General features: G+C 41.8%; 1 protein-coding gene across 3 annotated transcripts in view; it reads right to left on the bottom strand.

Moving 5' to 3' along the window:
• Positions 1–728: 728 nt before the first annotated feature.
• Tmem26 (transmembrane protein 26) overlaps positions 729–13,966 on the bottom strand; it is a 53,199-nt gene continuing 39,961 nt past the window's right edge. Inside the window, exons 5-6 of one of the 3 annotated variants that reach the window (XM_039098744.2) lie at positions 8,313–8,389; positions 729–5,234 (exon numbers count right to left, since the gene is read on the bottom strand). In XM_039098744.2, coding sequence (XP_038954672.1) covers positions 4,816–5,234; positions 8,313–8,389 — 496 coding nt within the window. In that variant the 3' untranslated portion in view covers positions 729–4,815. The remainder of the gene's footprint in view (positions 5,235–8,312; positions 8,390–13,966) is intronic. The other 2 variants (NM_001107623.1, XR_005497258.2) reach the window with 2 other exon arrangements.

A 13,966-nucleotide genomic window follows, 5' to 3' on the forward strand; every position in this document is an offset into this window, starting at 1 on the left:
TGAAGGCTTTCACACATGCTTATACATTAGAACACATGCATGCATGTGGAGCACACACATATACACATGCAAAAACAGAGTCATTATTAACATGGAGATGATGTTAGATCTATAGAGGAATATATAATAAATATATATATGGTAATTTACTCATTTGTGACTCAACATTATTTGAAATTTTTCTTATACTTCTGAAGTTTAGATTTACTCATTTTGATGCCTTAATTCATACTGTAAAGAAAATTTGTTCAAAAATTTGTTGCATTCTGATTGCCTGTACATGCTATTAAGTTTATTTACTTTCAAGGTAGATATTAAATTGTTATATAGCCTTTAGCATTTTTCAAATGTTCAACCTTTTATGAATAAATACACCTTTGGCTCATCCCCCTTTCTATTTCTTGACTACGCTAGGTCTTTATAGTTTCCTAAGAGGTATGTCCATGACACATTTTACCACAAATGTGAGACGTTGGCGTAGAAATGGCTGCCAGTCAGTTGCTTCTAGGTTCCAGGTCTTACTTCAGAGAATGCTGCCCATCCCCTACATGCTCAAGACCCATTCCGTATTTCCATCCAATATTTATAGTTTTCATTTTACAACGATGAGATTTAATCCATCTGGAATTTATTTCTATAGATTTCATGAGATAAAAATACCACTTTATGTTTTCCAGATGGGTAGCAACATTTCCCCAACATCATTTATAAAATTGGTCATTCTGTGCTGGCTGGTTGGAAACGCCACTTTAATCGTCTTTTGAATAGATCAGTTTTACTCACTAAGACAGAACTTAAAAACCATGGAGGAAATGAGTTGTGGTAGAAGAGGAGAAACACAAAAAGTAGGCAAAGGGGAAAAAAAATAGGCACTGGGAGAAAGCCGTACACAAATATTTAATGTCCGTAATAAAACAGAAAGGCCTGTCCCAGCAAAATCTAGAAATATTCACAGAAAAGAGGCTCACGAGTTATTGCAGTAAGGAAGACCTCAAAGACAAAAACTGATAAAATACAAGTCCTTGGTGGCTCAATCTTTAGTCATTGTTTAGCTGCTCTCGCCATTCTGAAAGTTCAGAGATGTCCGAGGACGGATCAAAAGTCCCTCTAAGTAAAGGCAAAACGGAAGATAAGAAAACGGGGGAAGAACCAACGGTGTCTTTTCATCTTGCTAATTCAAGGTTCTTTGATCTGTGAGCCTTTCCCTTCTATTTTAAGAAGCTGTGGAGTGGAGGTCTATAGGCTGAGTCTCAATAGTTCGTCTTCCTTTTAACTGGAGAATCTGGGTAAGAGTTCCTCATGGGAAAGAACCGAGACGATTTAGAGTCCACGCTGAATGCCGGAACCGTGGCATTCCTAATAGATTCACGTCTCCGTGGTGTTCTTCCCCACAGCTCCCGTTGAACAAAGAGGTAGGGTGGCTGTAGTGAATCCATCCTATCGACACACAGACATATCTTCATGGCTTCAAGGTCTTGTGGGATAACAGAGCCAATGGCAGAATAGTTTTACGCTTCTCCCGGGAAGCTCCCAATGTGATATTGACAAGTTTAAGCCTCCGGAGTCTAACACTGTCTTTTACAACATCAACCAAACTTGGTGGAGTAATCAAAGACAGAGAAGTATGCTCATCCTAAACACAGTATTGTGACACTTAGACTCACAAGCTCTAAGAGGTCCTGAGGTTGTGTTAGCATGGCATCGTGTAAACATGGTCACCGCCAGGCTTTCCCACCAGTGGAAGAGTATGCTTGCAGGAAGAATATTTGTTTGCACTTTAATCAGTCAGCAACGGCTCCAGAAACTACAAGTGCAGTCCCCTCATGTCAGGGGGAGGCTTGGCATGCCCTGTGGCTAGCAACAGAGGATGGAGTCTTTGTCCTACGTGATTAAGCTATCTCACTAGGAATGTAAGCAAGTCTCAAGACTCTGACGTAAGGCAGATGACTGATATTCTGTTCCGTTTATGACAAACGCTTGGATATCTAAAAACATTACAAGGTGCACGAGCCTAGAATACAAACATACAGTTTTACAGGGTAAAAGAGCAGTAATAGTTATAAACAGCCAACAGAGTATATTTTTAGCATTTCATCAGAGATAAAACCTAGACTAAGCAAACAGACATTTTTTTCCTATGATCAAAGCAGCCAGCATAAGGAAATGGAAACACTGCCGTTGAGTTAAATGCCGTCTTTAGCAGATTTTCCTGGAAGAGCCTTGAAGACCGTGTGTCTATTTTTGACCATCCATTAATTACCAAGCCGGTCCTGGGTGCTCTCTGACTTCCCGGCATTCTAAGTTAAGCCAGATTTTGGACAGGCCTGAGGAAGAAGGCTAATTACCAAATACTTTATTGAAACCTAAGAAAGACTTTCATGAAACCAAGCCAAGCCTCAGATTTGAAAGCACTTAAAATTATTCCTGCAACAGTCATACTACTTGATGGTTTATTTTTGAAGGCTCAGTATTTGTTTTTTAGGGGGTCGAAAATCACAAAAAAATATGTTGTGAGCAATCAGGAAGTAAGGAGTGGCTCATATGTGTTATAGAGACACATATATGTCTTAGGAAAATATATATGTCATAGGAGCACATATATGTCACGGGGCACATATAAGTCATAGGGACATATGTATGTCATGGGAGCACAGGTATGTCATAGGAGCACATATATATCATAGGAGCACATATATGTTATAGGGGTATATATATGTTATAGGGGCACATGTATGTCATAGGAGTACATCTCTGTCATGGGAGCACATGTATGTCATAAGAGCACATATATGTTATAGGGGCACATATATGTCATTGGGACACATGTATGTCATAGGGGAATGTGTATGTCATGGGGCACATGTATGTTATGGGGGCACATATATGTCATGTATTCAACACAAAGCATCCCGCACAGTTAGTGGTGGCTGAGGCAGTTTGAGAAGTAGTATTGCTTTTTCTTGTTTGCATCCCATTACTGACTTTTTTATTATAAAATAGTTTTATTACTTTTAATAAATCTCTCTGTGTATGAGTGCACACATACATGAATGCAGTTAGTTCTCACGGAGGCTAAAAGCAGCCCCCAAAGCTGGAGCTACAAGTGGTTGTAAAACCCGTGGAGTAGATGGGGACAAATTCTGATCCTCTGCAAGAGCAATTCATGCTCTTAACCATGGGACATGTCCCTGAGTGTCATTGCCAAGAACTTTGAATAATGCATCTTTAAAAGTTGTCACATTCTTCACTTACGTAAATACAATCTTGACCTTAGCTTGCATACACCAATTATGAAAAATTACTAATGCATTCCATTTGTTTGCTGAACATTTTACAACCATGACAGTATTAAAACAAAAGGAAGTAGAAATGACTAGAAAGACAGTGGTGGTTTTGTATAAAATAGAATTTGTTTATAAAACTTGTTATCAAACATATTGGATAAATACTATACCAGAAATTCATAGGTTTGAAAAAAATAATTGTCCCAACTGATTGTCTAATGGTCATCTTCAATCTAGGAAGTTTGATGAATAAATGTCTTTCTGGGGATTCTAGTATGGCTTGGCTGGTGCCGTTAACTCTAACATTGCAATTTTAGATCTAAAATAACATAAGTCACATTTTTACCATGTATTTCAAAGAAAGAGCTACTTTCAAAGGCTTGGAGTCATTTCCACCTAGAATGTACAGCACTGTGGAAGAGAAAAACTATTCCATTCATGGGAAATGAAGCCACCATGAGTCCCCAGGGTGGCCTGTAGCAACTCCCTACATTCATGGAGGCATGAGATTGGCACCACCTTCCACTAACTTGTTCCTGAAACCGAGCTGGGGCCAGTGATGGCATTTCCTTGGCCCTACACCAATCTCTGTTACTGTCGCTGCTTCTGCAGCAGCTGCTGGCAGCGGCCAGAAACCATGGTAACGCTAAGGGCCTCAGACTCCTTCATCACGGCATGCTACTGCTCCTTGGACCCCGATCACATGATTCACCTTGACAATGAAGAAAAGGGTAGCCAAGCATTTAAATACCAGCGGTCCTGTAAATTGTACTAGGTGGAAAGTGTGACTTGCAGGTGTCTCATTGATATCGCCTGGCTACGAAGTTGGTAGAAACCAAGTGACTTGTTGTGAACTTTGTGCTACCCAAGCCCAAAGCCATCACAATGCTCTAAGAACACAGAATGGCACCTTGGTCCAGGAGAATGGGATTCCTGTAAAGGCCTGTGCAGCTACCACAGCTATTTTTCTCCACAGAGGAAGCTAAGCCGTGCTAGTTCCCGGATTCTAGCCCATGGCAAGTTGATTTTAAGAACATTTTCCTTTCCTTTGCTCAGAATTCACTGAGTATACATTTTTTTTTTTAATGTCAGAGGGACATTGCAGAAAGCCTCAGATGAGAGAGTGACAGTCTAGCCAGTCAAAAGTTTCTGTACTATTAGGCAACCAGGGAGAACAAGAGATAGGGAAGTTTGTGGCAAATGTCTGCCTTAAGTCATTGGAGGGTTGCTATGATGTCCGGCCTACAACTTTTCAAGCAATTCATTAAGAACCAATCACTCAGAATGGTTCCCAGAGAAGTGTAATGTCCACTATCGAAGCAGAAGATTATAGTGACAGCCACTTGTCAAAGTTCCTTCCACTCAGATGAAAAACTAGAGCAGTACTTTGACTTTGAGACAAGATCATCTTTTTCATGTTGATTCCTTAAAAAAAAAATGTTGTATGCAAACGTGGGGCGGGGGTAAGAAGAGAAACAGTCTACAAGAAGGGAAGGAGTCAAGCCTTGCCGCTGCATGTTAGAAACAGTAACTAAGGCGTTGTCGGGTAAGACTCCTCAGAGGTGACCGGTGAGATTCGCAAAGGCAGAGCCTCCGGGGAGGTGTCCTCCCATTCACTGGGCCCACTCTCAGAAGGCTGGTCCGGGCCACTGTGCTCCGTTTTGGGACTTTCTGGATGATCTTGCATGAAATCACGGGTAGCCATGATCAAAGCCACAAGCCGGTAGAAATGAAGAGCCATCACCAGGGAATTCTTCACAGCAAAGAACACCAACATGTGGTTGATCACTTTGAAGTAGATCATCAGGACGAGGCGCACCACAAGGAAGGGGCCATCTTGGATGAAGAAGCTAAGGCCAATGGCCCATAGATCCGCACTGTACTGGCACAGGAAAACCCTAAGGAAGCCCCTGGCTTTCACTGAGGCGGGGCATACCAGTTTCAACTGGACTGGAAAAAAAATGGAAGAAACAACGGTTAACGTTCTGAAATGCAAAACGGAGGGGCATGTGACAATCGTTGGGGTGGTCTGGTTGTGAAGGAGGGAGTCCAGTTTAGTGTAGAGGAACAGGAGACATTTCTCCACCTCAGTCCCACCCTGGTAACGTGGTTCCATCCACTTTAAAGATTTAGCATCCATCTTCCAGCCTCCCTGTAGGGAATGATCCATTAAAGAGACTGTAGAGAGGGAGGTGTAAAGGAAATTGCGTGTACGTGCGTGTGTGCGTGCATGTGTGCGTGTGTGCGTGTGTGTTTGGTAGTTTGCTATAGAAAGCTGTGCTCAGGGCCTCAAGTCAGGGAGCCTGACACTTCCCTTGACTCCCTTGCTCTCTAGCATTGAGATATTGGCCATGTTATAAAACCTCCAGGCGTTTTAGTTTCTTCCTTGAAAGCCCCTGATAGCATGAATCCTAAGGGGTCTACTCATTGGCTTGTTTTCCGGTTAGGATAACATCTTGTCTCCCTTTCTGTTCAGCTTCTTCCTTCATTCTTCCTCTTGGGGGAGGCAGGTGAGTGGTTTTCTTGACTGGTAAGTGCAGCATATGAACAGTAGAGTTCCCAGCACAGACCATTCCAGATGCTTTTTCTCTACATTGTCCCTAAGTACTGCTTCACTCAACCTCGTGGGCCAGTTCTGCTGCGAAAACTCAAGTGCTTAGAATTCAAATTCAAATTAACTCACGCTTAAACATATTTTTTCTAATGTTGGTGACGGTGCGTGTATGTGTGCGAGCCCGAATAAAAGCCATTATTTTATTTGGTCCCAATTCCTTCTGCCTTTGTGTCCCAGTTTATGAGACTGAGCTTAATTGCATAGGGTATTTTTCCCCCGGTTGAACAAAAGGAGAGTCCATCAACAGATGAGACTTTTGTTTTAATTTCCAAGATGTAAATTTAATTCAGGGTCAAGGGTAGGAAGTAATCCTTTTTGTAAGAATAAAGCCGCCCATTTGGAGTTGCCCAACAAAGGATGTCTCCATCTAGCAAGAGCGTGCAAATATCATGAAAGAGCTTTGATATGGGTGAACGCAGCGTACTGCTTGTTAGAGAGTACAATAGCGGGTTTAGTCAGAAGCCACATTTGGTCTTTGTTTTTCAAACAGCTGCAGAGAATTGTCACCTCTGCACATTTGCAACATTTCTTTTTTTTTGAATACAAACTTTCTTAGCAAGTCTGTAAACCACAAGATAGGAGGCAAGTGGATGACCATGAAAGACAAACATAAGGTCAGTTAGTGTCATTCCTATGAAGCTATGCTCAGGAAATTCCTCCTGGCAGACCCCCTAAGGGTAATACTATTCAATATCTAAAGGATGGAGTCTATCAGAGTGACAGCTGGCTGGCTTCTGGATGGGTAACAGATACCGTGGTATTTCCTAAAGCTTACTTCAGCACAACCCCTGCAAGTCGTTTGCATATATTTATTTTCGACTATTAATCTGTAATTGGACTGTATTTTTCTTTCCTTTTTTCTTTCTTTCCTTTTCTTTTCTTCTTGAGAAAGGATCTCAGTATGTAGCTGTGGCTAGCCTGGAACTCACAAAGTAGACCGGGCTGGCCTCTAACTCAGAGATCTATTTGCCCCTTTCTTCAAAGAATACATTGCCATGCCCAAACTGTGCTTCGTTTCTTTGTTCACTTTTGTTCTTTGTTTGTTTGTTTGGTTTCCTAACTTGAAAAAAGTCAGGCGACTATCTACCTATCCAGGAAAACATTTTGTACAAGAAAGTGGGTACTGAAGACCTCAAATGTTCTCAAGACCTATTAATGTGGATGCCAAAACGTATTTATTCTGACTTTTCTTCACCCTGAAGTCATCAGAGAGAATGTCCCAAAGAATAAAATAGACTAAGGAAAAGAATTATAAAAGTCTGGGGCGTCTCAAGAGTAAAGCACCAAGGAGAGGAATTCCTGAGTCACTTCTCTAACATGCCAATGAGTTAGGGCTCAATTCCTAGCTGACACCAATCAATAGAATGCTTTATGATTGTAAAACAGTTCTGTATCTTTGCTGTCCACCATGGGAGCCACATAGGCAAAGCAGCAGGTAAAACATGGCCGGTGTCACTGAAGAGTTGTTCCTTTGGTTTGACATAATGCAAACCCATCCAGCTGTGTGTGGCTGGTGGGTACCATACTGTAGGACGAAACTGCAGCTGTAAAAAAATCACTAATAAGGAAGGCCAGCCCAACAGTTTGCTTCTTTTTTTTTTTTCTTTTTTTTCTTTTTTTTTTTTCCGGAGCTGGGGACCGAACCCAGGGCCTTGCGCTTGCTAGGCAAGCGCTCTACCACTGAGCTAAATCCCCAACCCCCAACAGTTTGCTTCTTGTCAACCCTTAAAGATTTATGTACTTGATAAAGTAAAAGCAAGAGCTTCCATGAAAGGAAATCTTAATTCCCTATGCTGGGGCTAGAAATTGTTCCTCTTACATTACACGTGGGTCTCAAAATGTGATTGGCTCAACATATGGAGACTACACATTGCCAGGTCGCTAGGCACTCACTGAGTTAATGAGTCATCACTTGAACTGCTCGGTCATCCCATTTCACAGATGGAAAAATTGAGGCACCTATCTCAACTAATTTTTGCAGGATTAGAGACACTAAGTAATAGAAGTATTAACTGGGTTGAATATAAAGCAGGGTAGTTAACTGCTCAAGTATTTAGTATTATTAATTTGGGGGGGGTCTTTCTGGAAACTGAATTCTCTATAGAGCAGGCTGACTTCAAACTTGCTATGTAGGCAAGGATGTGTGTGAACCCCTGCTCCTCCTGCTTTCGCCATCGTAGCATTAAAGTTACATGTCATCATACCTGGCTACACTCATGTATCTTAAGTTCACCCCACACCAACGTGAGTCTACACTTGGATTTCCTGAGTATCAACCTTATTCCTAAGTCGGAGTAGAGCCATCACTAGGCTATGGAAGCACGACCTCAGTCCCCTTCCCCCTTTGTGCTAGTATGGTTTCTAGGTAAGAGTCAAGATTTTCTATTTATTTACACAGACAGGAAGACATTTACCTGCCAGGTCAAGGGGAAACTGGAGCATGCTCCAAGTCCACACCACAAGGATTCCCGAGACCAGTGCAGGGTTATTTCTAGAAGACAATAGCATTGAAAATTAGCAATTAACCACACGACCGCGTGCAGACAAGAGAGGTAATAAATCACAGCTTGTTAGGAACTAAATAAAGATTTTTGTGAGTCGGCAAATATCTCCTGTTATAATAAATGCATTTAAAAAAAAACATGCACGGTAATGGAACCATACAAAAGAGTGGGTCTTTGGCTGCATAGCACGTTTGAGACCAGCACGGTCTATCCGTGATCTATTCTTTAAAAACCATAACAACAATAACCACAATAATAATCATAATAAGCAAAAATGAAAATAAAGCCCACTATGCAGTATTTTTCTCTAATTTGATGACACCTTAGAAAAACCGCAGGACAGAAACGCTATCAGAAATAGTTCAATACAGACATAGGTATTCAAACCCCCCAGTTTCAGTAACGATCTCTCGGAAATGCTAATGATAGCCCCAAGACTCCAAGACTCCATTGAAAAGACAATCCAGGAGGCTGGAGGGATGGCCCAGTGGTTAGGATCACCTGCTGCTTTGCCGTTGCAGAGGGTCTGTTTGGGTGTGCAGCATCCCAGGGCATCTTAAAACCATCTTCAATCCCAGTCCACAGAGCTCTGACCTCTAGTACCAGATACACGTATTAACGTAGACGAGCACATATACACACAGTTAAAAAATAAATAAAATTTACAAAGAGACAACTCAAAAGGGCAAGCTGATGCTTATTTACCCAAAGCTCAACATAGTAAAAGGAAACCACCCTTAGGAAGGAAAATGGCAGTGATAATTTTAGTAAATAACGACTTGCCACAGAGTCCGGTCTAAAAGGCAAAGTGTGTGTGTGTGTGTGTGTGTGTGTGTATCTATGTATGTGTGGTATGGTGTGTGTGTATCTGTCTCTCTGTGTGATATATGTATGTGTGTGTAGTGTGCATAGTGTGTGTGTTTGTGTATCTGTGTATGTGTGGTATATGTATGTATGGTGTGTGTATGTGTATGCATGTGTCTGTGTGTGTAGGATATGTATGTGTGATATGGTGTGTGTGCATCTGTCTGTGTGTATAGTGTGTGCATGTCTGAGTATGGTGTGTGTGTCTGTGTCTTTGTGCAATACATATATATATGTATACACACACACACATATGTGTGTGTTATTATATTCTCAATCCCTAGAATAATACCTGGGAATGATAGGTATTCAGAATATATTTATAGAAAATTTTGATTGGACATACAAAAGAAACATCTGTGTTTAAAGAAACTCCCAAATATCACAGACTCAGAAAAACAATCTGGAAAGGTAGCTTCAGAAAAAAAAGAGAAGTTGCATAAATGCAAAGGTAGGAATGAACAAACAGGCAAACATACCAAGACTGCATAATATAACAACAGATTTTTTTTTGTTTCCAACTTTTCCCAAGTAGGAGTTTTACCTAGAGAGGGCCAGAGAATCCCCAAAGTGTGATGGAGAGAAAACTAGACGAGGTGATTTCAGGGCTGTCTGTAAATGCTTCAAGTGTGGAGACCTTGAGAAATTAGAGCTGAGTTTGTGAAGGACACTTCTAAGCTGTCATCACCTGCCTCAGCAGTTGATCTGGAGAAGGGGTTGGTGACAGAAATTAAAAAGTTTCCACCTTCAAAGTGAAGCAGGATTCCAAAGGATGGAAGGCAAGTTACCATTAACACCTACTTAGGTTATATAAGGGAGTCATCAGAAGGTGTCTGCGAGGCCTCAGAAAAGATAATAATTACCAGAGTCCTGTGGGTTAGCCAAGAATAACTGCTCTCAAATGAGCTTATTTTGTCTTTATTTCAAAAGAAAAAATTGGCATGGGGTTACCAGACTGATAATGCTATAAATCGGTAATAGACATTCAGATCTAGATAAGCCTCCCTCAAATATCTCCCACGGTATCCTATTAACAAAATTAAGAAATATTGCGAGCGAGTGTGCTTAGGTGGATTTCAGAATGAGCAAATGAGTCCCCAAATGGAATGCTCTAACTGATCGCCACAGGCTCTGTCCTGGACTCCACTCCTCTGTGTGTTTGATCAATGACCTTGTTGATGGCGCTGATGGAGGTTTCTCATGGGCATGCAGTACATGGATACAGAAAAAAAAAACCCTGTCGTGAGCCCAAAATGATGTGACTGAATAACCTAAATTAGGGTGAGGCAGGAGAGAAAATATCCCTTTCCCCAGGAGCAGTGAGTGGTTTCTCCCTTGATATCTAATTATGCGCCTGTGGCGGGACATGATTTACGGCTTTCCAGAGTCAAATGCAAGCACAGGTCAGTTCGCAAGAAATATAAAATCGAATTTTAAGTGGAAGTCCCTTGAGAATGCAGACTAAACCACTTCTTTACCTGTCAGTGTCTATACAGGGCAAACCTTACATTTCTAACTTTTATTTTATATGGTTTCTATGATTATACTTAATCCTCTAGCAACTCAACGAAGAAGGCATCTGTGTTTTCATGTCTGATCAAGAAGGAAACTAAGACACGGTAAGTCAGAGAAGTATGTCCAAATAGATTTTCTTAAAAGAATAACATTAAATAGCTGATTTTTTTTAGCATCTATCCTCTTAAAAGTGACTGTTTCTCTCTCTCTCTCTCTCTCTCTCTCTCTCTCTCTCTCTCCCTCTCCCTCTCTCTTTCTCTCTGTGTTTGTGTGTGTGTGTGTGCATATTTGTATGTGTATATGTAGATTCCCATGGAAGCCACAGGGGGGCAGCAGAGCCACGGGAACTAGAGTCACAGCTGCCGGACTTTGGTGCTAGGAACAGACTTCAAGTCCTCATGTAGAGCAGTACACACTCTTAACTGCTGAGCCATCACTCCAGCACACATCAAGTCTTTAAACTAATATCAATAGTTAATTTTCTCCTGGTTGTGACAAAACAAAGAGCCAAAGTAAATTTAGGCAATAAGGATTTATCTTGGCTCAAGGTTTGAGTGATGTCACCTTTAATGGCCGGACAGGCATTCTGCAAATAGGAAGCAGATAGAAATTATTGTAAGCACTCTGCTCATATTCTCTCTCTCTCTCTCTCTCTCTCTCTCTCTCTCTCTCTCTCACACACACACACACACACACACACACACACACACATTTTCCCATTCATTCTGGTCCCCTGGAACCCTGTGTACAAACTAAATAATTCACTAAAGACTGTACTGTGCCACCCACATTCAGACTAAGTCTTCCTTTCTCAGTCAAATCTGTTCAAAAATTCCCTCATAGATATTCCCAGATGTGTCTCTAAAGCCCATCAAGTCGATAATGCAAAACAGACATCACACCAGCATCCTGGTGCCCTTCCCAAGAATTAAATGGTAAGTTTTAGTCCTACCGTATTTTAGAATGTTCAGCACACATTGGAAGTATGTACCATGCTTCATGTTCGAGGGAAGGAATTTATAACTTGCGCAAAAGGACAGAACATATTATTGCCAGGAAACTAAGAACAATGTTAGGTAGGGAAGAGATCAAGGAGCTAAATGTTTATTCCCCCTTGTGCTTAAAGGGATCCAGTGAGGGGAGATAAAATAACCTCCTGTCCTGTAAGTTTAGAGCAAAAGCTCAGCCTCAAAGGATTTTAGACGCATCTATCATTCCTAAAAATATCGCCTAAAGACAGAAAACATCACTTCCGGGGCAGACAGCCTCTGTTAGGATTAATCCCAAAGAGCATGCAAGAAAATGGTTGATATTTTAGAGAGGATTTCTGAAATAAATGCGAGGAGGGTTTTTCTAAAATGGTCACTTTTGAAGTTTCTTGTAATCTCAAACTTCAATAGCACAGCCAAAAACATTTGTCTGTAATATGGTGGCCTGTAGTGGCAGTACACGGTCTGGTTCCTAGGGATGCAAACAGCAGCTCCATTACCCTCAGAAGAGCAGAATAAAAAGCTTTCATGCTAGACTGATGCTTATAGGTTACATTGTAACTACGTCTCGGTTAACATCTGCATAAACTGACACTTATTGGCTACAATGTATCCACTTCCCATTTAACATTTGCAGGTTTTTTTGTTTTGTTTTTGTTTTTTTGGGTTTTGTTGTTGTTGTTGTTGTTGTTGTTGTTGTTTTGTTTTGTTTTGTTTTGTTTTTTTTACTCCTCTGTACCCTGAGGCTGACAATCACAATAGCTACTGGATTTCATAGGATTGTTTAAGTGTATTCTTTGACTGTGAATATATATCTTGATACAGGACCTGACCCAGACTGTGTCTGAGGAAGGAGAGCCAATGCACTTTAGTTACTTTTATTTTATCATATATAGTCCTGAGACTGTATTAGAAATAAATGTTTTCGACTCGCGGATCCCGGCCCGCAGCAGCTCTCTGCTCCCAAACCCCGTGGGAGAGAGACCTCACCGCCTGATCAGGTGGGCACTCCTGAGGCTGCAGAGCAGAGGAGACCACCAACACTGCCCACCCCTGCCCACATCCCTGGCCCAAGAGGCAACTGTATAAGGCCTCTGGGTTCCCGTAGGGGAGGGCCCAGGAGCGGCAGGACCCCTGCGCCTGAGACACCGCCGGAACCTGAAGGAAACAGACCGGATAAACAGTTCTCTGCACCCAAATCCCGTGGGAGGGAGAGCTAAACCTTCAGAGAGGCAGACACGCCTGGGAAACCAGAAGAGACTGCACTCTGTGCACATCCAGACGCCAGAGGAAAACACCAAACGTCATCTGCAACCCTGGTGCACGGAGGCTCCCGGAAAGAGCGGCGCAGATCTTCCCGGTTGCTGCTGCCGCGGAGAGGACTTAGGCAGTACCCCACGAGCAAACTTGAGCCTTGGAACCATAGGTAGGACCAACTTTTCCCCTGCAAGAAACCTGCCTGGTGAACTCAAGACACAGGCCCACAGGAACAGCTGAAGACCTGTAGAGAGGAAAAACTACACGCCCGAAAGCAGAACACTCTGTCCCCATAACTGGCTGAAAGAAAACAGGAAAACAGGTCTACAGCACTCCTAACACACAGGCTACAGGACAGTCTAGCCACGGTCAGAAATAGCAGAACAAAGTAACACTAGAGATAATCTGATGGCGAGAGGCAAGCGCAGGAACCCAAGCAACAGAAACCAAGACTACATGGCATCATCGGAGCCCAATTCTCCCACCAAAGCAAACACGGAATATCCAAACACACCAGAAAAGCAAGATCTAGTTTCAAAATCATATTTGATCATGATGCTGGAGGACTTCAAGAAAGACATAAAGAACTCCCTTAAAGAACAAGTAGAAGCCTACAGAGAGGAATCGCAAAAATCCCTGAAAGAATTCCAGGAAAACACAATCAAACAGTTGAAGGAATTAAAAATGGAAATAGAAGCAATCAAGAAAGAACACATGGAAACAACCCTGGACATAGAAAATCAAAAGAAAAGACAAGGAGCTGTAGATACAAGCTTCACCAACAGAATACAAGAGATGGAAGAGAGAATCTCGGGAGCAGAAGATTCCATAGAAATCATTGACTCAACTGTCAAAGATAATGTAAAGCGGAAAAAGCTACTGGTCCAAAACATACAGGAAATCCAGGACTCAATGAGAAGATCAAACCTATGGATAATA

This window comes from Rattus norvegicus, chromosome 20 (assembly GCF_036323735.1).
Source record: "Rattus norvegicus strain BN/NHsdMcwi chromosome 20, GRCr8, whole genome shotgun sequence".
Classification (NCBI taxonomy): domain Eukaryota; kingdom Metazoa; phylum Chordata; class Mammalia; order Rodentia; family Muridae; genus Rattus; species Rattus norvegicus.